This window comes from Hydra viridissima, unplaced genomic scaffold (assembly GCF_058129835.1).
Source record: "Hydra viridissima isolate aposymbiotic clone 2 unplaced genomic scaffold, HvirCarnegie_v1 scaffold_11, whole genome shotgun sequence".
Lineage (NCBI taxonomy): Eukaryota > Metazoa > Cnidaria > Hydrozoa > Anthoathecata > Hydridae > Hydra > Hydra viridissima.
In genome coordinates this window covers 10,737,847-10,761,974 of record NW_028324310.1, presented here as the reverse complement: position 1 = coordinate 10,761,974, position 24,128 = coordinate 10,737,847, and the positions used below count along the sequence as shown (strand labels likewise).

At 32.4% G+C, this 24,128-nt stretch overlaps 1 protein-coding gene and 1 long non-coding RNA gene across 2 annotated transcripts; both read right to left on the bottom strand.

Moving 5' to 3' along the window:
* Window positions 1-6,263: 6,263 nt before the first annotated feature.
* On the bottom strand, window positions 6,264-7,831 carry LOC149882133 (uncharacterized). The gene is made up of 2 exons (XR_016445283.1): window positions 7,684-7,831; window positions 6,264-7,268 (listed from the first exon to the last, which is right to left on the bottom strand). It is a non-coding gene; the product is annotated as an uncharacterized LOC149882133 (long non-coding RNA).
* Window positions 7,832-9,076: 1,245 nt separating this feature from the next.
* LOC149882132 (uncharacterized) lies at window positions 9,077-13,430 on the bottom strand. Its single transcript, XM_090067564.1, has 2 exons — window positions 13,365-13,430; window positions 9,077-10,109 (listed from the first exon to the last, which is right to left on the bottom strand). The coding sequence occupies exon 2, from the start codon at window positions 9,950-9,952 to the stop codon at window positions 9,296-9,298; it is 657 nt and encodes a 218-aa protein (XP_089923690.1). The 5' UTR covers window positions 9,953-10,109; window positions 13,365-13,430; the 3' UTR covers window positions 9,077-9,295.
* Between the last annotated feature and the right edge of the window lie 10,698 nt (window positions 13,431-24,128).

Below are 24,128 nucleotides of genomic sequence, written 5' to 3'. Positions count from 1 at the left end.
AGTGCCAAAGAGAGGAGCCCAATGATGAAATTCTCAGTCTTTCTAAAAAACTCAAAATCTCAAATTATTATAGGCTTAGATGGTGTGAGACTATGGTTACGTCGCTGCAACCGCAGTCGCAGTCGCTGGGGGACTCGCTGGATGGTACACCACGTCAGGTGCGAGACATAAAAAAATTAAAAGAAAAAAATACGCACCGGCAAGGCCAAAGATTTACCGAATAGGCTTTGAGTGATACTAGGTTTGCATCAGTGCTGGCACCCAGAGCGTTTGTGTATGCCGGGATTGCGATAGCGAGGTCCACAGGATTGCCAGGCTGTCCTACTGATACGAAGGCTTTGTTGATCTGCGCTATTCACGTGGTGAGGGCTGACTGTCATTGGGCATGGGATTGGTCGTATGCTGCCTAGAGGCTGTCGTGGCGCTGAAACTCAGCCTTCACAATGTCCGAGGCGGTTCTGAAGATTTATCACACCAGTTGCCATTATTTTTTCTTGCTGAGTATTTCTCCTGAGTATATATAGAGGCTTCCCGGATTTCTAATAAAGCGTCAATCAACACCACTGTCTAGCTAAACCCCTGGCCAACATAGATTCAGCGTTGGATGACACCCTACCCCCTTCGATACATGATGATCCAGTGACTTTCTGGCAAAGAAAAATTCTTTTCTCTTTAGTGAGGAAAGCCGTCGCGATGGAGTTTGATGATGTTTACCGTGCTGCTAAGAGACGTCTCAGCTGCAGACATTATATGAAGAATTATCAAAAGTATCCTACACTTAAGAAGGCTCTTTAAGACCTTATGGACGTTTGTGAGAAGATTTTCATGGAGCACCAGACTCTCGTGGTGCTCAAGATTAACTTTTATTTAGAGAAAAAAGTTTTCATTCAGTATAGTGAGGTAACTTGCAGTGTACATAATGATGTCTTTTGGAGAAAAGCTCAGAAAAACCCACCATGTGAATTGTTAGACCTGATCAAAGCAAATAGAGAAGAGTTTGACAAACATGTTGCTGGATTACGAGATTCGAAGTGGTCTACTGAAAAAACGTCTCAGTAAAGCTGACGTACCAGCTGATTAAAATGTGCCTTTAAAAAATAAGACCCGCGAGGCCCGAAGATCATAATTTCTCATCTATCCCGTTTAAAACAATTGCTTTCATTAAGGACACGACAAGCATAGGTCTTGATATTGATGTTTAATGGGATATCGGTAAACCCAGAGCTATAAATGAGGCGTTAGTTTCTCGTCATGATAACGGGCACACCTGCACTAATGCGCTAAATCAGTTTTGTAGACACCTAGATGAGGTTGGTACTAACCAGGAAACTCTTGATGCTTGTAAGAGGTGTGATCTGTTTTGTAAGCATAACTAGGAATAGAAAAGCAAATCAAAGAAATTGACAAGTTACGCTTTTACATCCTGACATAGTTGCTGCAGCGTTAACTGTAAGTCAGGTGGAGGTCTTGATAGTGTTCGTTGTAGCTGCACTAACTTTGATGCAGACTGTGGTAGTATTGGCTGTGATAGCTGCGCTAGCTTTGAATAAAGCGATTGCCACGGTAAAGAGATTGCTGCAAGCGCGCTCTCAAATGTTAATCAAGCTGACTTGGTCTGCCACGGTTACCTGCATGGCAGACCAAGTCAGCTCAATTAATATGAGAGCGGGCTTGCGAAGGCTTGCAAATGCCACTAACAGCCTTACTGGGGAACTCGCCAGAGTGTTTAGTCTGACCATGCAATCCTTCTCGCCTCCTTTTTTCTGGAGTTTCACTGCCCTACTTCTAGTTGGAGTCTTATCTGGCTATTCCTACGTTCTCAATGGATAAGAGACTATGTACAGTATATTATAGCCCAAAACGGTACAGGCGCGGGATACCCGCCATCAAGAAAATCGCAGCAGCAGTAAAAGTTTCTGAGAAGGTTGGAGGTGAGTGGTTGAGGAAGCAGGCTAATTGGTAGATCTACTTGCCAGTCCCTCACTATATAGATGGTGAGAGCAAACCTAATGCGGTCCACCAAGCCGAATTACTCTATCTGCCACATAACAATTCGGCAGGTGGACGTATAAACATACTCTAGTTTTTGTCATTGTAGCTCGTCGTTATAAAGAAGCGAAGCCACTACCAAGCAAGACTGCGGCAGAAGTCGCTGATACTATCAATTACATATACAAGCGCAATCTGCTGACGCGGCCACTCCTGCTTCATGTAGATCACACCAGCATGTTTCTCGGGGCAGCTGCCAAGATCCTCAGGAATCATGGAGTACAGGTGCGCATAGTAGCTGTCGTTGATTAGTTTAAGAGAGGTCTTCACTTGCTCATGGACACCAATCTGGTGCCCTTGACTTCTGGTTGTGACTTGCGTGGACTCATCGCTTTTTGATCTTTTAAGCACTTGCTATAGGACTCGTGCCAAAGATGTTAACTATACTTTTGGCAACTCTCTGAGCTTTCCTCATAGTTTTTCCGGCTTCGAGCAGCGAATGCATTTTCGGTCAGAGCCCGATGAGTTTGTAAATTCGGTAGCCCGTACATTCATCCTTGATTTTCCCTACAACCACTTTGTTTTGCTTGACAAAGCAGAAATGGCTCATGGGATATTTGCTATTGTTTTATAGATCTGAGTTCTTCCCTTTTCTTCGGATATATCTATCACTAGCCTTGATCTGGTTACCAAATGTCATCAAAATTTTCAACATTCCTAGGACGGCTTGTCCGACGTTGATTAGTCTGTTTAGCTTTTGACATGCTTTTATACTGTGAATAGCCACAAGATCGTTGTTAAATACCCTATGCGATAGGATATTTAACAACTATCTACCGCAATCGGTTCGTCTCGTTGGTGCGAACAAGCTCAACACGTATACGTTTCCTGAGGTTTTTTCATTGTTTTGCCAAACACACTGCTGTTCATTAGCTTAAAGAAGTTTTTTTCAAAATCTGAAATGGTTTTTTTTATCAACTCCTGTGTTTATCTTGATGTACTTAGCCAGCCAAGGCTCCTGCCTAAATATTATGATCCTTCGCTTAAATCTCGCTAGCATATCAGCGATATTATTTTTGCTAAGGATCGGTTCAGCCTTGCCCTCAGGTAGACGATTTGTCTGGCAATATTCGTTGGATTATAGACATCTAATTCCACTCCCGTCCTGACTCTCTGAAGAACTCGATCACATCTTCATCCCTAATCGCTTGAGCCGGAGTCTCAAGTATCTGGTCAGGGAACTTCTCAGTGTTAATATTGGTGCAGGTGGTTGGATCGATTTTGGTAGTCGTGGTGGTGGTGGGACCAATTTGGCTGTGCTGGTTGGTTTGGGTGCTGGTAGTCTTTATGTTTTGGCCGTTGTGGGTGCGGGTGGTCTTGGTGGTGGGGCCAACTTGGGTGTGCTGGTTGATTTGGGTGCTGGTGTTTTTGGTGGTGGGCTCGATTTCGATCCGGTTGTTCGTGGTGGTGGGATTGAATTGAGTGTACTGATTGTTTAGGTGCTGGTGCTCATGGCGGTAAGGTTAATTTGGGTACTGGTGGTCTTGGTGGGATTGATCGGGGAGTGGGGCATTTTGCTAACTTAAAGAAGCTGCCTTTTTCTTAAAGGCCTCCAGGTACTTTTCTAAAGTTATCATTTTCTCTCTGAGATGGCTCTTGAGTTCTTGCACTGTGGCACGGGCAATGCTTTATGGTTACTATCTATATTATATATACTAGCAATAAGCAACCCGTAATACGGGTTATGGTCGGTCTGTTAATTTATGATGGCTGTTTTCCACAATTTAAAGTTGCGAAACCATTACTAATACCCTTTTAAAAAAACGCCTTCAAATTTAAAAAATTAAACCATCTGTAAAATTAAAACAAAAAGTATGCGGAGGTAAAATAATTTACCAATTATTTAACATCATTTGAGAAATTTTAAACTGACATAGGTCACATCAGTGTAAGGCAGAACCATTTTCCTCGACATTACAAAGTTCAAAACAATACGTTTTTAGTTACTGACAGAAAATAAAAACACTTAATCATGCTTTAAATTGACGAAAAAAGCTAAATTTTTGTTATATTTTTTATAACATGAACTTTAATTAATAAGAGTAATATAAAGCGAACGTTAATTATACATGAATTATTAATTTTTTGGTATCCCCTTGATACATGTTTCTTTGAAAAAGGAAATAGTCTTTAAAACGTTTAATGTACACAACAAAATAAATTAAAAATATTTGAACATTTGACCATTACTATTTATGGCACTAATCTGACCATTTCCATATATGGCCTCTTTGTTTCAACAGTTTTTAATAAACGGTAATTTGCTACCATTTACTAAAAATTCCTTTTGTTACACGAAATTTAATTCTCTTAAATATTTTGACACTAATAAAGGACCTCCCTTCCCCGTTTTTGCCTTAATGGTGGTCAGGAGAATAGAGCTATTTTTAAGAGTAATCAAGTTTTTGATGAAGACCTTTTACCAGAATAATAAAATGTGAAACAATGATTTAAGAATTTATCATATATAAGAATTTTTCTTTCCTCAAAATTAAGCTAAACATTAGTTAAACACCTAATAAAATTTTAACATTAAATTTTAAAACATTAGTTAAACACCAAATTAGTTAAACACCTAATAAGATTTAAGTAACTCGATATTTGACAAATGCGCAAAACTACAATATTCACCCCCCGTTTAAAAAGATCCCCTAAGTTACGTACAACAGATATTTTTAGGCATAAAATAGAGAAAATTAAAAAAAAATTGAACTAATTGCATCTATTTATATCATTTTAACTGACAAAAATTTACAATAAAAGGTAATCAGGTTTTCTTTTTATAAATCGTATAAATGCGTCAATCGTAAATCTTAAAGAAAAAAAAAAAACCACATAAAAACTAAAAATCGATTTACCTATTTATAGTAACCTATTTTGACATGGCAGTTAATAAAACATTTATCGAAAATGTAACTATAAAATCTGTTTGGAAGTGCAAAGGATTAACAATACTAAAATAAATTAAAAAAAAAAAATCAAATTAAGATATAAACTGCATTTTTAGCATAATGTTGGCTTTTAGTAAATAAATAAAAGCAGTAAGTTCCAATAATGAAACTACCTATTACTCATTTTTAACAATAGACACCAACGTGAAGGTAAGCCAATCAGTCTATCAACACAAAACATCACAACAATAACACATAACAGTAGAATATTTACACCCTTGATCCTAAAATCCAGCGAAAATAACAAACCAAATTAAAATATGAAAGGCAAAAATAGAAAACCAATTTAAACTTAACTATATATTTATCTTTTTACTAAACATATAAATACATAAAAGTATATTTGTTTTTATATTCAATATTAGTTATTCAATTACTTCAAATTTAGGACATGAAAACACCCTAGATTTAAAGATCAAGGTTGCAAACTCTCCCATACACATTACGCTAAACATTAACAGACATTATTGTGTTTCCAGAATAATTAAAAAAAGGCTAGACAACACAACCTAGCTCTAAAGCAGTAAAACCGCCTGACACTAAATGCTGCCAAGTCACACCTCTGCTATAAGTACACCGCTTGGCTGGCAAGGTTATCAATCTTGCTCAATATAATGCCAACTCACACCACTTTGAAAACATGGAAACAACATAATTTAAACATATATACAGCTATAAACAAATATGGTTTCATATAACACATATAAACATATTAAATGACAGGTATATTTATCAAATACTATGAAAAAAATATTAAAGTAATAAAAAAAATATAACATTTGTGTAACACTTTTCACCTACCATATCTTGAATAAGATGTTTATCAATTTTAAAAAAACAAACTATTAAATGCTCTAGTTCTTGAACATGCAACATACAGTTGACCATGAGAGAAACACGGTTTTTTGAGATATACCCCAACTCTATCAAATGTTTGACCTTGACTTTTATTAATTGTCATTGAATAAGCCAATCTAACAGGAAACTGACGACGTTTCAGAACAAAAGGTAAATTAGAATCTGAAGGAGCCAACTGAATTCGAGGAACAAAAACCCATTTACCACCAGAAACACCTGTCAAAACCTCTGCATAAATGTAATTATTTTCAAGAGCACTAACTTTCATTTGAGTACCATTACATAACCCAGCTTTGAGATCTAAATTTCTAAGTTAGCAAAATTACACAACCAATTTTCAATTTTAAACAATGATGTAGCATACATGAAGGAGTTAAGGTGTTCAAAAACTCAACAGGAAAATTATTTCTTTGATTAAGGTCATCAGTATCAATTTGATCAGCAATTAAATAAATTTTGACCTCACCTGGCAGACATTCAAGCACTTCTTCATTGATAATGAATCAACATTAATTGGTGTTAAAATCACACGTTTAGAATAATCATTTTGATCAGCATCTCCAAAATTCTTTTCAACAACTGATTCATTTTCTCTAATAATGCACTGATTTGGTATTTTAATGCATCCTTTAAAAGGATCCTCCTCTTTGACAGGTATTGTTCCAGTCCCAAGTTTTAGTAGCCATTGGGAAAATTCACCTTCCCCATCTTGTACTCTCATATTTTCAGTTAATGCAAACTTCTGCACCTATTGCTAATGCAAAGAACATTTTACACAAAATTCTACCATTTCAGTTGGTTGTGTTTATACACAATTCTACTATTTCAGTTGTTGAACGTTTTCATCAAAATTTTCTAGATTTAAGCCAATAAACTCATCATTAACAGGCAGATTGTAATCAGTCAGCATTTTACCACTTTGATTAATAATCTTTTCAATTTGATGAAGAGTAGCTTGTTCAGCTATTAGAAGTGGGATTGAGAGGTGAATGAAATCTTCCATCATAAAAGCTTTGCATGTATTCCAGAGATGTAAAGGATTGTCAGATTCACAAAAGGTCAAAATAATTGAAAACAACTGTCTAATTTGCTTTGGCGTAAGTGTTAAAACCGCCTCAGAAAGAGTATTCTGCCATTCAGTGTCAACAATTCTTTCAAAACACATGCTTCACGAAACGTTTCAAGGACAATACCATTAACAGTACGCACTTCATTCTTACTATCACCTTATTACCACCCCTTTGTCTAACCTTCCATTTACAATGTTTATCATCAAATATAAAGTGATAAGGAATGTCTACATAAGAATAGCAATGTGCTCTTTCATTTTCAGTATTTAACTTAAACCATGCTGTTAGGTGCGTATCACGTTGAGCTGCACGATCTAAAGCCATTTGTTCTGCTTCTTCTCTAAAATACAAAAATTGATTTTCAGGTAGACGTTTACCAAGTCACAGCACTTTGAAAACACGGAAACAATATAATATAAACATATGTACCAACTATAAACACAATAAATGCGTTTAAGTATGTATATAAGGTTAAGTATATACCTTATATACATATTTAAACACATTTTTAAAACAATTACATAATACATATTAACACATACACAAACAATAAAAACACTTTACATTATTGTACTACTTTACATTATTTTAAAAACACATTGATAAAACAACTATAAAGCACTTATTACCACATACACATACATATCAAAAAAGCATATATGCAAACAATAAACGTGTGCAAAGAAAAACTTTAAAAATGATGCGAGAAAATTTAAAAAGATACAAAATATATATTTACAAACAATACTTTTTACCTTCTTTTTTTTCATAAGAACTGTACTTTTTCTTCATAAGAACTGTAATCCTCTTAACAAAATTTAACCTTTACATACAATAACATGTGACATGCCATGTCAGTGTCGGCACAAAAGTTTAATTTATTTTTCTAAATTTTCTAAAAAAGAACAAAAATAGTTAATAGCATCACAGAAATTTCAAAGTACTAATAACCCTTTTATGGAAATAGCATTAGTATAACTTTAAATAACATCCATACCCCTATTTTCTTTCTAAAAAATAAAATAATAAAAATAAAACTGCTAAAAGAAAAACTAAAACAAACAAAATCTAAACGATTTAAAAAATTAAAATCCTTTCTACTTTAAATCCTTTCTACTCTATCTAATAAAAATTTTAATCCTTTCTACTTTATCTGATAAAAATGTGTATATAACTATTTCGTATACTTACTTAAATTATAATATGATATATAATTGATTAAGATGATTCTTTATGTAATATATCTAAACTAATAATTAAATTTCAAAAGGAAAAAAGCTTTAACTCGCTCAAAAGATCTTTCTCCAATGGCCGCGTGCATTTGAAGAACGCGCTTTTTCAAAGCCTAGTAACTAATTCAAAGCCTAGTAACTAATGACGAAACGACGTTAAACGTTAAACGTTTCTGTACTAATTATATTATAGATACTCTAAATAGAAAAAAATATTGAGTGCTCATTGTTTTGGCTGCATAACCCTGTCGCTTGCTAGCTGTGCCAAGTGTCCACAGCGCTGACTTGTTGGCACCTATGTTTCAGTAAACACGAGCATATGGTTTTAAACGTTTATATAGGTTTACGGAGAAAGTTGACAATAATGTGGCAGAGAACGGCGCGTCCTTCGGACCATGTTTTCTACTAGCAACCTGTGATGCAAGCATATGGTTTGCCGAGCCGTAGGTCTCAGTGTGGTTTCTCAAGATTAGCATAGCTTTGCCTATCTTAGAGAGTTGAATTTATGGTTAATAAGAGAGTTGGTCAGTAAGGAAGGGTTTTTCCTTAGGAAAGAGCCCAACTCTATCAACTTGTTAGTCTACCCCTAAAAAATAGGAGTCATACAAAGTTGGCAATGTACACAAAGTTGGCATTACATATCAGCTATTCCTCTTACTCTATTGGATGATGGTATGTCATAAGAGGAGAAAGCAAAGCTTGCGAAAGCAATTCTTACTTTTAAAATGCCGAATTCAACATGGTACAGAGAGTGTGCCAAAGAAGACCTAATAATGTTAAACATGGATAACTTTAGCAATAATCATTTATTATGATTAATTTTTTTTATACATTAAATATATTTTATAGAAACTATGTGTGAAATATGATATCAGACAAATCTCCACCATTTTTCTCGATACAAAGATTGGCTCTTTTTAACCCGTTTTCCATTACACCACTTAATGTTTCTGGTTGAAGGCTCAGTATTTCGTCTGGAATATTTTGCTTCAGCTGTCTAACAGTCTCTGGTTTATTAACAAACACTTTGCCTTTTAAATATCCCCATTAAAAATAGTCGGGCGCAGTCAAATTTGGTGAACGAGGTGGCCTAGGGAAATCTAATTTTTTTGAAATCAGACGTTCGCCAAAACTTTCACGCAGCAGGTCCATAGTTTGTATGCGGAGTTGCTCCATCTTGTTGAAACCACAAATTAGGATTCTGCTCCGCCATTGGCCGCAAAAAGTTTTTAATCATTGTTCTGTAAGAAGCTCCTGAAATCGATTCCGGCGTTTCATCCTCATTTTCGAAGAAATATAGGCCGATAACTCTAGTGGCCATAACACCGCACCAAACAGTACATTTAGATAGGTGCAATTGATGCTGGTGTGTTGCCCTTGGATTTTTAGAGCCCCAAAATCTACAGTTTTGTTTGTTGGCATAACCATTTAAATAGAAATGCGCTTCATCCGACATCAAAACATTATTTAAAAAATTAATTTGTGTGGCTAATTGTGTAAAACGAATAACGTATTGTAGTCGTTGTTGGTGATCTTGCGATAGTAGTGTTTGCACAATTTGAATTTTGTATGGGTGCATCTTAAGATCCAACTTTAAAATTCTACTCAATGTTGTTCTGGAGATGCCCAATTGGCTGCAATAACGGCGAGTTGAGACAGATGGATCATTTGCAACACTTTGCCGCACAGTTTCCACGTTATCTTCAGTGCGAATACTTCGATGGGTATCTCGTCCAGGACGGTCGGCCACTGAACCCAGTTCCTCAAAACGACCAACCAAACTCCTAATCATGAAGGCTGTGGGAGCTGTTCTGGAATTATAATGTTGCTAATATTTACGCTGCGTCAAAACAATTGATCGTTGACAAGAACAGAAAAACTTGATAACTTTAACGCGCTGTTTTGTTCTGTATGGTTCTATAATAAATCTCCAAAAATTCAATTATAACCTAAAAAAAGAGAAAAATAAATATGCCAAAAAATAAAAAAGTTATTTCGTTTTTACATTCTTCTTTGGCCCACCCTGTACAATACTAAGAACAAATCAAAGATGCAAAAAAAGATAAAACAAAAATGGTCAACGAAATTAATGAACATAACTTTTCCTTTGCACTGTTAGTCGATAAATTTTCAAATCTTATGCTTGATAGAATTTGATTAGAAGAACAAATGATAAAAAATGGCTTTCGCTTCACCCTGAGTATTGGTTTAGTCAATGAGTTTTTAAAAGCTTTCCGAATTATGCCAAATTTTTAACTGTATTAAATGATCATTTAGAAAGATCTGTTGGAATGATGCGACAAATTATTCACCGATACAATAATGAGGAAGATAAACAAAACACATTGCTAATTGTTGAAAAAGTACGGTGTGCTTTAAGAACACTTGGAAGACGTTCAAGCTAACTTTCTATAAGTAAATTTAATTCAATAACATAAAATTATTATCAAATATTGTAATCTTTTCAAATCTAAATATTAAAAAAAAATTTTTTTTTGAAAAAAAGGCTATGATACCATGTATTTTTACTAAAATGCATAGGTAAAGACATCCCAGAAAAAAAAAATTTCAAACTTTTTTCATTTAACTCCACGCCCAGACCGGCAAAATGGGTTGTTTTTGAATATTTTTGAGGATTGTTTTTGCAAGAGTGCTTAAGGGGAATGGATTAAGTGGACCTGTTGAGCTCAAGTTTTTTAGGAGTTGTTTTTTTTTAATAATAATAATAATAATAATAATAATAATAATAATAATAATAATAATAATAATAATAATAATAATAATAATAATAATAATAATAATAATAATAATAATAATAATAATAATAATAATAATAATAATAATAATAATAATAATAATAATAATAATAATAATAATAATAATAATAATAATAATAATAGTAATAATAATAACATTAATACTAATAACAATGATAATACTAATAATAATAATAATAATAATAATAATAGTAATAATAATAACATTAATACTAATAACAATGATAATACTAATAATAATAATAATAATAATAATAATAATAATAATAATAATAATAATAATAATAATAATAATAATAATAATAATAATAATAATAATAATAATAATAATAATAGTAATAATAACAATAATAACAATAATAACAATAATAATGATAATAATAATGATAATAATAATAATAGTAATTATAAATATAAATGTTTGTCTCATTTATAGTTTACATGCAGTCTACTTTTTTCAATATTTATTATTAACTTAACCTTGTTGGTTTTAATATATGGATATTAAAACCAACAAGGCTTAAATTTCATAAATAATTATTTTACCATAGTTTAAAAAGCACTCAACAATGTTTCTAAGATTTTAATATCAAGAAGTAATTGATATCTTTATCTTTTATCTTAACCAAATCTAGGAAAACGGTGATTTTTTTTTTTCTGTTAAGTCTTTCTAAGCTTTTATTTTAGAAGTTATAACACCTTTTTGTTTTAAGGTTATGAATGATTCTCTAAATTGAAGAGATATTGTAAACATATTTTGACCAATTAAAACTACTCTGGCATTGCAATTGAAAGTATTTTAATTCTAAATTTTTTCAATACAACCAAATCTTTATGCACCCATTTCTTAACTGTCAGCATTTTCTTACACCGGTATATGTAAAAAATGTATTAAAGAAAACTTGCATTTTTCTTTATTTAATTTCAATAGTACATTTCAACAACTTATAGTTAGGAATAGTTTCTGAAATCAAAATGAAGAATTGTTGCAATATTTTCAAAATTTCGGAGGGATCGCAAATATAAAATATCACCAGTTTAGGCTAATTGTTCCATAACCTGGGAGCATAAACATACCTTTAGTCCCAATGTAACATTTCTTTTCATGCTGTTTAAAACTTAGTATTCTAAAATATTTATTATGGCATTTCGGATAGGTAAATTTATTCATTAACCGTTCTTCTATTTTTTACAGCTTTTTTATTTCTTCCTCTGCAATCGGAATTTTCTCTGTCGGAATTGCTGATGGTATGAGCATTCGAAACTCTCTGATAACAAGATGTAGCTCAAGAGAATCCTCCACAATTCAATTTCAATTTCATTATTAGTTTTTTCAAGCAAAAAGGAATAGTCTTATAATCTAATATTCTTAATTATCATTTAAATTATATATCATATTCATTTTATCACTGCTCAGAAAAAATTTTTAAGATATTTTGATTGGATAGTAGAGATCTGTTTTTGACGGCAAATCCAATAAAAATATTTCTACGTTTTGCAGCTGTCACCTATTGTTATGCTATTGTTATTTAAGCAATTCCGTAACACGTATTTCTTATTTTTGAAATAAGGCATTGAACATCCATCTATTGTCATGTCCTAGCACAAACCAAAGGACGGCGTTGTTATAAAAAAATGAAAGAAGATGGAGTGCAACTTTTCCGTTATCTTAAAAGTTCTCGTGTTATTTCGTTTCTTTTTTTTTTCGAACCGTACGTAGAGCGTTTTGAGCACATTTGCAACAAAGTTACCTAGTTTGAAGAAAAGATTTAAAAAAGGCTTTATGTGGCTGTTCATGAAGAATTGTTTTGTGTAAATGAAGGTTTTATTTGACTTTTTTTGATTTTTGCTAATACATTATACTCTTCCCTGTGGTACAAATTTCCATACGAAAAAAAAATTATACAGAAAAGTTGTCAAAATTTATATATAGTCAAAAGTTATACAAAAGCGCAGTTACACAAAATAGTTATGGACAACGAAATGTTGAAAAAGTAAAAAAATCTGGTTGAATAAAATATTTTTTATTCAACCAGATTAATTTGATATTTTGACATCAGTTCTTCAAAATCAAAGTTTCGTTAACAAACTACAAGATCATTTGGCATTTATAAATCAGCGTATAAAATGGTTTGCTTTGCTCAATGCATTCAGTCTTCGCATTGAGCTTATAACTAAATATAAGAACATAGCCAATAGAGAGGTTTTTTGTAGTAATAAAGATATTTATGACAGTAAGAATATATTTAATCCAATCGTTGTTAACGACATGCATTAATTATAAAATACACACAAAGTTAGGGTTAATAGTTAGGGGATTGCTAATGCTACTGAACCTAATTACGGCTAAAAAGAGAATTCAACAGTAAGGAATATATTATTTGTATTGCTTAGTCTTGGGCGTATAAGAGAGGAAGTGCAACTTACTGTTTTACATTTAAGAGGTCGCAGAAATCAGCGAGCCATGCGAGTTTCTGACTTACTCTAAATTTTCCGCTGTCAATAAAATATATATTAAAATGGTTGCCGACAGATTTAAAACCGAAACAATCACGTGGTATTAGTTTAAACGTTTATAGCATTTGTTTAAAAAGACTGTTCAGGATAAAGTAACCACTTCATGTGTTGACAAACTACTAAACAAATTAAATCAAGGTAAAGAAAATTAGTTGCCGGCACGAACAGATTTTCATTATTTTTTTAAGATGAACATTTGTAAATTTGGGAACTTTTTTCATGTAAACAAAGTCTGTCAATGATAAAATCGACCTCGAAGGATAATTTTTAAAATAACTAAAAAAGTTATAGCGAAATATGAATATGCATAAATAAAATTTTTCGTCAAGATCTGGTTTCATTCAATTTCTTGGTCTTTCACTAGCCTTTTGTGTATATTTTTAATATTTTTTTGATATGTTGCTATTTTTTTCCTCGACTATAAGCTCCATAATAAATACTCCACTATGCACTTCATTTTTAGTAGGCGTAGTTTCTAATTGTTTTTTTTTTTTAATTTGTTTTGATAAAGCAAAAGTCTTTAAAAAGCTGTTCAAACTTTTAATTATCTTGCAAAATGCGGCCAGATATTTCATGTGTTCGTTTTTCATATTTCATATATTATTTCATTTCTCATAAAAAGCACATAAAAACCCATTAGTTTTTCTTAAATAAAATTTAGTTTGTTTACAGCTGGTAAATCATATGCGGTTTGCTATAAATTGGCTTCGCGAAATTTTTTAAAAGTGTGACAAATTATTTTTTTCTTTATTGTATTTATATTCATTTTATGCATTATTTATCCTTAATTGTATATAATATGTATATATATACATATATATACACACACAGACACACACACAGACACACACACACAGACACAGATATATATATATATATATATATTGATAATGGAATACATTGGACTTAAACTAAAGGCTATAGTGTCTGATAGAGCCAGCCAAGATAGAAAATTTTTTAATATTCATAAACTGGAAGACTACAGACTAAAGCATTATAGTAGAACTATTGAGTTTCAGGTAGCTTCAATATTTGTTGATATTTTGTATTATTTATTATATCTCAAGTTATATTTACTAAATTAGTCAAATAAATGATCTCAATTTCCTTTCATCATTCGCGGTTTTTCATAAAATATCAAGAATGTTTATCTACATAAAATTAAGCTTAAAACTTGGTTCTCTTGCTGTTATCTTTGATAAGTAAAAGAAAGTTGATGTGACTGGTTAGGCTAGACCAAGGATTTTCGACGAATCCGACTTACTTTAATAGAATTAAATTTGTATTGTTTAAAACAATACAAATTTAATTCTATTAAAGTAAGTTTCAATTTTTTGAATTTATTTAGCAATAAAAACAATGAAAAATTATGAGTGTTAATAAACAAATCACCTCAATAGCATGGTTTTGAATCAATGATAAGGAAGTTAGTCATAAATTATAATTCAGTGTTTGTACTCTTTTTCGCATTCTTTATATTAAGTTATCAAGATCTTCAATAATAACTTTTTTCAATAATGGTAGATAAGAATGGATAACCAATCTATTTTGCTAAAGACTTTGTTTTGGTTTTTCTTAATATCTTTTCAATCTTAAATGTATCTTGTTTTGCCATTTGCGTTTCTTTCTACAACACTCAATTTTTCTTCATCTTCGGTAGAGAAAATCTCAATAATACTTTGTGTATAACTTTATTATAAAACTCCTTACCTAAATCAACCCAAATTTTACTTGGCTTTCTCTTAAACAAAACCTTAAACGCTTTCGCGAAAGTGTTACCAGTTTTATTTTTATTAAAGATTCACCAGGACATATCAGCAATAGTTAGAATTTTATTTCTTTGATAAATTTGGAGAATGTTTACATATCAACAGGATGAGTAGTTCACATTTTATCTAAACAACCATTTTTCTTTTCTCTTTATTTATGCAATTCATCAGCTAATTGAGTTATTGAGCGTCACTGTATGATATTTTTATTTTTTTGCTTTTTTCCCATTATTTCCCATGTTTTACCCATTCACATTTAAACCCATTCCTAACTTCATCTGCGTTCTATCTAGGGAATGTTTTCGGGTCAAGTTCGGCCGTCAAACGGGTAATTTAAAAATCTTTTCGAGCCCTTTTGGGTATAGAACTGTTCAATACCTGATAGCCCGATAACCAATCATCAAACGGGTTAACGAGCAACGACATCCAAAGAACCGAAACCGATAAATTATCAACTACCCGAAAACGAGTTTCAAAAAGACTTTCAAAAACTGCAAAAATCACTGAAAGTCGCTAAAACTTGCTAAAAGTTGTTGCTTACGGTAATTATAGCATCTTTGGAAGAGCATGTTAAATGGATGAACTAAAATTTAAAAATGCTGCTAAATTAAATTTATTTAAGCTGTGAGCTAATTAAAGAGGCAGGGGAGAACCTTAATGAATGAGACGATTATTGAATGGGGCAAACTCAGATTCTTATAGAAGCATCGATGTAAGGATGTTCAAATTCCTGTAACAAAGAGTGATAGAAACAAGAACTCAGCTGACCGACTCATCCATCTATTGCTCTATGACCGCAATTACAATAGATGATATTGTGTTTTTCTGATTTTGCAGCAATTTGTGAAGTTATGGAAAATAAAATTCCATGCTTAAATAGATAACAGTCTCTAGTACTACAGTGAGTAAAACATTCAAGCTTAATTAATGGTGTTTTTGGTGTGACTAATCATTTTTGGATAAAGTGATGCGCATATTGAATGGGACAAAATACTACTTATTGAATAAATTGAACAAAGTATTATTTACAGCTCAGCAGAGGGATGCTGCAGTCCCTTACTTTTATCCCCATGGGTAATGGGTATTATTTACACACTTTTATACTGCAAAATATTGCTTAAACAAAAATAACTAAATATAATATTCTAAAATGAGAAAGTTCTGCTTTGATTGAAATTTAATTAGAGTTAAAATGTTTAAAGTTAAAAATATTTTTTGTGTGGTCTTTATGTATGTATCTATATATTTAACTACATTTACAATTAATAAACTAATTTGAAAAATGATTAAATTAAATACGTTTATTTTTAATTCTTTCATGTTTGTCCCATTCAATGAGATATACTTAATGAATGGGACAAATGTCATGCTCCAATAAAGCTCTCTTTTTTTCAATAGCCAAATGAAAATCCAATTTTTTTGTTTTACTATATTATTGAGCAAGAGTCGGTGGTTATCAAACATATTTAAATATATATATTAAACAATTTTATCTACGTTTAAAAAGCATTTTGCAAAAACTGTCCCATTCATTGAGGTTTTCCCCTATATATATATATATGTATATATAGACTCAGTTAATTAAACAACATGAGTTAATGAAAGAGGTTAAATGATGTGAAAATAAATGCTGTTAAGGTACCAAAAGTTAACTTTCTAAATACATTAGTTACATTAGTGATTATAGAGAAAAAACACTGGCAATATAGCATTTTCGCTTTTTTGCAAAACGCTATTTTTACCAGCATTTGAAAAAAATTTGAACTATTATCTTTCACAGATTATAAAGTATTTAAAATTTGGAGATGTGCTGTTTGTTTTCAGGAGTTCCTAAGCATGAATTAAATTGAAAGAAACCTGAACCAAGGTTTAAAAAATCATATTCGTCAAATTCTTTGTCTTCTTTAATGACACCTTTCTATAACGTAAATTGCATCAACAGAGGCTTCCTAGATGTTATCCTCTGGCTCCTGTTTGGATATGAAGGCAGCGCTAAGGATGCTGCTCTTGCATAAATGCTCAGGATAGCAAAGGAAGCTTTGGAAAGAAGTAGATAGACGTTCCGTTTTGTCACCCAGAACTGCATAAGCTTTCCCATCCATGCAAAAACTGCCTTAACATCATTTTCATAGGCAAGATGTTCTCTTTTTAATCCAATCGTACTTTATTTCTGCTTCTTTAGCTGCTTAACGCTCAAAGAGAAACTTCCAAATTGTGAGTGCCAATGGCTGTCGTTGACAGGGAATGGATTATTATCGAAATATTCTTTCCTACTTTTGCCGAAAAAACTTGACAAGAACTCTATGATAGCTCATCTGGATCCTTGGCCAATATCTGGAGACTGAATTTAGTTTCTTTGATTTTGGTCTTCAAGAAGTCGGCTTATTGGTCTGAAAATTACAAAAGATTTAAAAATGTCTAACTTTAATGGGCAAAAATACTGACTTTAAGGGCAGATAATTAGACTTATTCATACATTAACCAACTATTTACATTTTCGGAATTATTCGAAGTTATTCCCTATTACTTGCATTTCATTTAGTTATTCGCAACTGATTGCATTACTTTAGATCATTTACAGCACATATTTATATTACCAACTTAAAATGTAACTTTTGACAATTGGTACGTCTGATGGTGGATTGGGAACTTGCAATAAAAATAGACTGCAACTTTTGACTAGTAATATTTTAAAATGATTTTTCACTCACATTTGTAACAAAAGTTCAAGTAGTTTGAAGCCAGGTAAACAAATTGTCTGGAGTTCTTTGCAACTTTAAGCAATGCTTGAAGGCAGTTACACCTAGTTTAAAATTAACAGGTACTTAGCAAAGTCTTTAAACTAATTGGCAATTTATTGCCTAATTTATCGGCTTTGCATTTATGGGGAGGCAAGTCAACTGGATCTTAAGATAAAGTTGGATTTTATTTTTTATGTTCACTTCGTTTTTCGTTTTTAGTATCATCATCACATAGACCTTGTGATGATAGAACACTTGACTGGCTGGCAAATATTTTCGAAATGTTTTGCTCTTGTATACGTGTCCGATTTTAATTTCAAAATATTAAATTTACAACCTTTCTAACATCATTTCATGAAACGGAAAAGGGAAACATTTCTGAAAACACACAATAATGCTTACGATCATTTTTGCTGATTTTTGCTTATCTTGACTTATTCGTATCATCAAATCAGAGTTGAGATTTTCAAATAACGGGAAAGAATAGCATAAGGAACTATACTAAATTTTATTTAACTGCAAAAAATCAAAGTAAAAATGTAATTATTACGATTATTAAGGTTATATTCCACCTTCGTAATTGTTTTAGAACTATCAATTACTTTCGAATAAAATACCCAACACAACCGTTCAGGAATTAAATTTTTAACAGGTTATCAGGATCTGGAAACGAAAGGGTCAATAACTTTTGTGTACAGAAAATTTGATTTATCCGAAACATTTAGTCGGGTCGGGTATTAAACGCTTCACCTACCCAACCCGTTAGGGTAATCGGAGTCTAATAAAATTGATTTTAGCTTTTATCTGTGTCCGATACCCGTTCAGGTCGGGTTTCGCTCGGTTCCAATCGGACCCGGACATTCCCTAATTTAAAATGCTTTTAAAAAAATTTGCGATAAAAATACGACATCATCTCATAGGTTTGTATTAAACCATTTCAAATATTTCTATATCACAATGGAAGTATTGAAACCTATTATCAATCAAGATGCACTAAAAGAATAATAAAGCAAGAATAAAAAAAAATCTCCTTACCAAGGAAACAAACTTTTGATTATACTACAGATTAAAGTTTGATAGAAACAAACAAATTCTATACCAACATTTCAAAAAAATTTATACTTTGATTATAGAAAGATTGAAGACGAATTACCAAGAGCATCCTGTAAACAAAATAATTCATCATAACGAAAGAAGAAAAATTAAAAAAATAAAAACCATGCAGTGCAATAAAAAAAATTGTTTCACAAGGGAAGTAATAGAAAAGCAATTGACTTATTGGAAAAATAAACTAGAAGGTTATGATATCCTACACAAACCTACGGATTATCCATGACCATTAGAAGTTGATTATAAAGGAAAAAGTGTACATTTTGAGGTACATAGAGAGTTATCCAGCTCTTTAAGAGAGGTGGCTAAGAGCTTAGGAGTTAGTCTATATAATCTTCTCTTAGCGTCATACTATCTAATGCTTCAGAGCTATTCAGGACAAGACGATATAGTAATAGGTACTCCAGTAGCAAATCGGCACTACACTCAAATAGAAAACTTAATTGGCTTCTTCGTAAATACTCTTATTTTAAGGACGAGCATTGATACCAACTCAAAAATTACAAGCTTCTTGAAACGCATAGCATCTGACGTAACAGATGCGCAAACACACCAAGATCTTCCTTTTGAGAAACTTGTTGACGTGCTAAAAGTTCCAAAAGATACAAGCAGGCATCCAATTTTCCAAGTAATCTTTGGCGTACACGGATTTGGCGCTGAAAGAAAAAAAATAAGCCAGATACTAGCAACAATGAAAACAATATCTACGGCGTAGCTAAGTTTGACATAGAGAAATTTATAGATGATAGTAGTGATATACTTAGAGGTACGTTCAACTTCAGAGTAAATCTCTATAAAGAAGACACTGTAAAAAGGTTTATAAGTACCTACCTTACTATACTCGAACAAGTTGGAAGTATTCTTGAAGAGGGTAGTGCTAATGCTACTCTAAAAATTAATGATCTGAAGTATCTCACGAAAGAGGAAGAGCAAATCCTAATAAAAACATGGAAAAATACCGAAAAACCATACCCAAATAAAGAAACAATTCATGGACTGTTTGAAGAGCAAGCGTCTAAAACACCAGAGAACATCGCCATAATATTCGAAGATGTCAAACTCACTTACAGAGAGCTGAATGAAAGAGCAAACAAACTAGCGCGCTATCTCATCAACTATCACAACGTCAGAGCAGAGTCCTTAGTAATTCTCCTTCTAGATAAAAGTGAGGAAATGATAGTAGCAATACTTGGGGTGCTCAAAGCAGGTGGAGCTTACGTTCCTCTTGATCCAGAGTATCCAGACGAAAGGATTGGATACATACTGGATGATACAAGTTCTGGTGTGTTGGTTGCTAATGAGAGGTATGTGGAGAGATTAAGAAGAATTAGAACCAAAGCAGCAATAATTCCTATAGATGGTAGTGACCTATTTAAAGTATTATCCATTGAGTCGGATTGCAATGTAACATCACATAACAATGACATCAGGCACTACTGGAAAACCTAAAGGAGTCATGCAGTTGCACGGTAATGTGATAAGACTATTTACTGCAACAGATGACTGGTTCGGATTTAGTGACAAAGATGTTTGGACATTGTTCAATTCTTATGTCTTTGACGCCACTGTTTGGGAAATATGGGGAGCCTTGTTTTATGGAGGAAAACTCGTTATACCTTCTTATAGAGTAACTAGAGATTTACATGCACTCTATGAATTATACAGAAGGAACAAAGTTACTATACTAACTCAAACTCCGGGTGTTTTCTATCAATTTATTTATGTTGCAATTAATAAAATAACCAAAGACTATAGAGATAAAAAAGATAATGGCAAACTAAATGACCTAAAGTATGTAATCTTCGGTGGTGAGGCAGTCCATTTTTCTCAGTTAAAACCTTGGGTCGATTTGTATGGCTATAATAAACCTAAACTTGTTAACTTGTATGGCACCACAGAGACTACTGTAAATGTGACGTATAAAGAAATTACAGAACAAGATATAGGATTAAGCACGTCAAGCATTGGGCGTGTTTTACCTGACCTTAAAGCATACATCTTAAACAACAACTTACAGCTTCTGCCAGTTGGTGCCATAAGCGAACTGTACGTAGGAGGAGCAGGTCTTGCAAGAGGCTATTTAAACATCCCAGAACTTACCAATCACAAATTCATTCCAAATTCGTTCCAGACAGAAGAAGAGAAGAATGACACCGCCTACGGACCAAATGGAAGACACTCTCGCCTCTATAAAACAGGTGACCTTGTTAGATGGCTTCCAGATGCTAACTTAGAATACATAGGAAGGACAGACTTCCAAGTGAAGATTCGTGGGTTCAGGATAGAGCTCGGTGAGGTTGAGAGTGTTCTTTCTTGCTGTTTCTCTCATAAGAAGTTTCATGCTCTTTTGACATCAAGCAATGTGTTGTTATATCAAAAGAGCATGAAACTTCTTATGAGAGAAACAGCAAGTATCTAGTAGCTTACTACACTAGCATCACAGGAGGGAAGGTTGAAGATAGTGCTCTACGCGATCACGTCTCATCTAAACTTCCAGATTACATGACTTCAAGTGCATTTGTTCATCTAGACATTCTTCCTCTTACCATAAACGGCAAGCTAGACAGAAAAGCTCTTCCTAATCCTGAGTTTATTGGGGACGCTGATTCTTACGTAGCTCCAAGAAATGAGCTGGAGCGTAAGATATGCTCTTTATTTGCTGAAGTCTTAGGACTTAACCTAGATGTGGTTGGTATCAGAGATAACTTCTTTAGGCTGGGTGGTAATATTATACTTGCTACAAGACTTTTAAGTATGATTAATAATGCTTTTAAGTCACATTTAAAATTGGTTGATGTTACTAATTTCATGGAGGCTGAATCTTTGCTTAGTAGATTGTTACGAACAAAGGAAAGTTATCAAACTTTAGTTAAACTTTGTAAATGCAATGGTAAACCTTTTATTTTTATGATTCATCCAGCTGCTGCTGGTTTTGAGGTGTATTCTTCTCTTTCTGAGAAGCTTTCAGATTTCTTTTGTTGTTATGGTCTTGATTCTTATAATAAATATTCTCAAGATAAAATTCAAAATTTAAACCAATTAGCAAAGTACTATCTAACCTTTATAGTTGAAGTAATGTCTAGTACAGTTCAAACATCTTATCATTTATTTGGCTGGTCTTTAGGCGGTCTTATCGCTTTAGAAATTGCTTCTATTTTAGAGCAAAATGGATGTGTTGACATAAAGGTGTATTTACTTGATACGGTATTGCAAGACTTCTATATTCAATCTTTATTAGATTCTTTTGTAGATATGGAATTAAATGGTATGTATGCAAAAAATTTAATTAGAAAAGAGCGTATGAACCTTAGTCATGAAGAATCGTACCTGAATAGAATTAAATCCATTAGTTCTGTGGAAAAAAAATTAGCTGCACAAAGTATCTCTTACACTTTGCAGCACTCAGAAATAATACTCTTTAAAGTTCTACTAAAAGATGAACGATTTAAAACAGATAATTATAACAAGGTACAAAGTTACATAAGGAATCTGAAATATAATAATATAGATAAAATTGTAGGCCAGAAGAGTCAGATAGAGATTATTGAGATGCGTAATGTTCATCATACGAATATTATATCTGAAGAATCATTTATAGCAACCCACTGTGTTCATTTTACTAAGTAACCTCAATCTCGACGTTTGTCCTATGACAAATCGAGAAATGAAAGTATTCTTATAATAATATCAGATTTTATATCACTGGCTTTTTAGTTTACAGAAAACTAACAACATTTGTTTGATAAAAGGCACTGCAAAACCATCCAGTCATATTAGAAATTGTCTCATCGTCGTAGTATGATATGTCGTAACTTTTTAAAACTACTTTTGGGAACTTATACTCGAGATGGTACAGCCGTTCTCGCACATGTTGGCATATAAACATTTGCAGAAAGAATAAAAAAAAGGAAGATGTTCAGTACCAAAAACTAGTATGTTTCTATTTGCGCAATATACCAATACTTTTAACTGAAGTTAACGCCCTAGACAAAGACCATTCTGTTGCAACTGTAACTCCTTATAGAGTAATTAGAGCTGTAGCACTACTTTACGAATAATATAACAAATACTTCTATAAGTAGATGAAATATCTTGATGTTATAGTACAAGAAATTATTTTACAGCTTGACTTCATTGGATAAGTTGAAAGCGAAGGATGAGGATGAGATGAAAGCAAACAAAACTATTCCTGTTACCTATAATATAACGAGTTATTGATTGATAATATGAACGATGAAAATACTATCATTTTGTACATTTATGATATTTAATGATATACAGTGGTTTTCATAAGTTTAGACGCACTCATTTTTTTTTTACATAAATGTAAGAAAATACTTAAAATAAAATTAAAATAAAAGCGCTGCCGCTATGTTTGATATATAATTTAGTAGAGGAAGTGAAACCCTATTAAAGAGTACCAAAATTTTTTTTACAGGATGTTTATTACTCATTCTATACCAATTAACACAAAAAAGTTAATTGATAAGCTTGATTTTATTTTATTCATAAATTTAGACGCGCAATCAAAAAAGTCTTATATCTTGTTAATTGATAGTTAATTAGTAGTTTTTTCTCCATATTTCTCATTAATAGGCCTAAATTAATTGATTTTGTCAAAAAACCTTATATAGATATAAGTTACCTGCAATTAATTAATCATTATTTAATAAATAAACAAAAGTTAAGTTACTTTTGCACTAAAAAGACGCGAAAAATGGGCAAAAGACGTATCACTCAAGGTGAAAGATGGCAAATTATTGTTCTCATCAAAGAATGAACCAAAATTAATAGAGAGATTGCCAGGTTAATTGAAGTTTCTGAGAAAAGGGTTTGGACAACGAAGCAAAACTTTCTTTACTCTGGTGGTGCCAGCGAGAAAACGACGCCAGGTAGACCCTTGTCAACCACCAAAAAGGACGATAGTGCCCTTTTTAGAACTGTCAGAGCTAATCCAAGAATTAGTTACAAAGAATTGAACACAGAATTCAATACAACGCGAAATTTATCTATTTATCAAAGCACAGTCCGCCGAACACTTATCAAATATAAGA

Bases quoted from the DNA above. Each gene is read 5' to 3' on its own strand.
- LOC149882132 (XM_090067564.1), bottom strand. From the start codon at position 9,952: ATGATTAGGAGTTTGGTTGGTCGTTTTGAGGAACTGGGTTCAGTGGCC.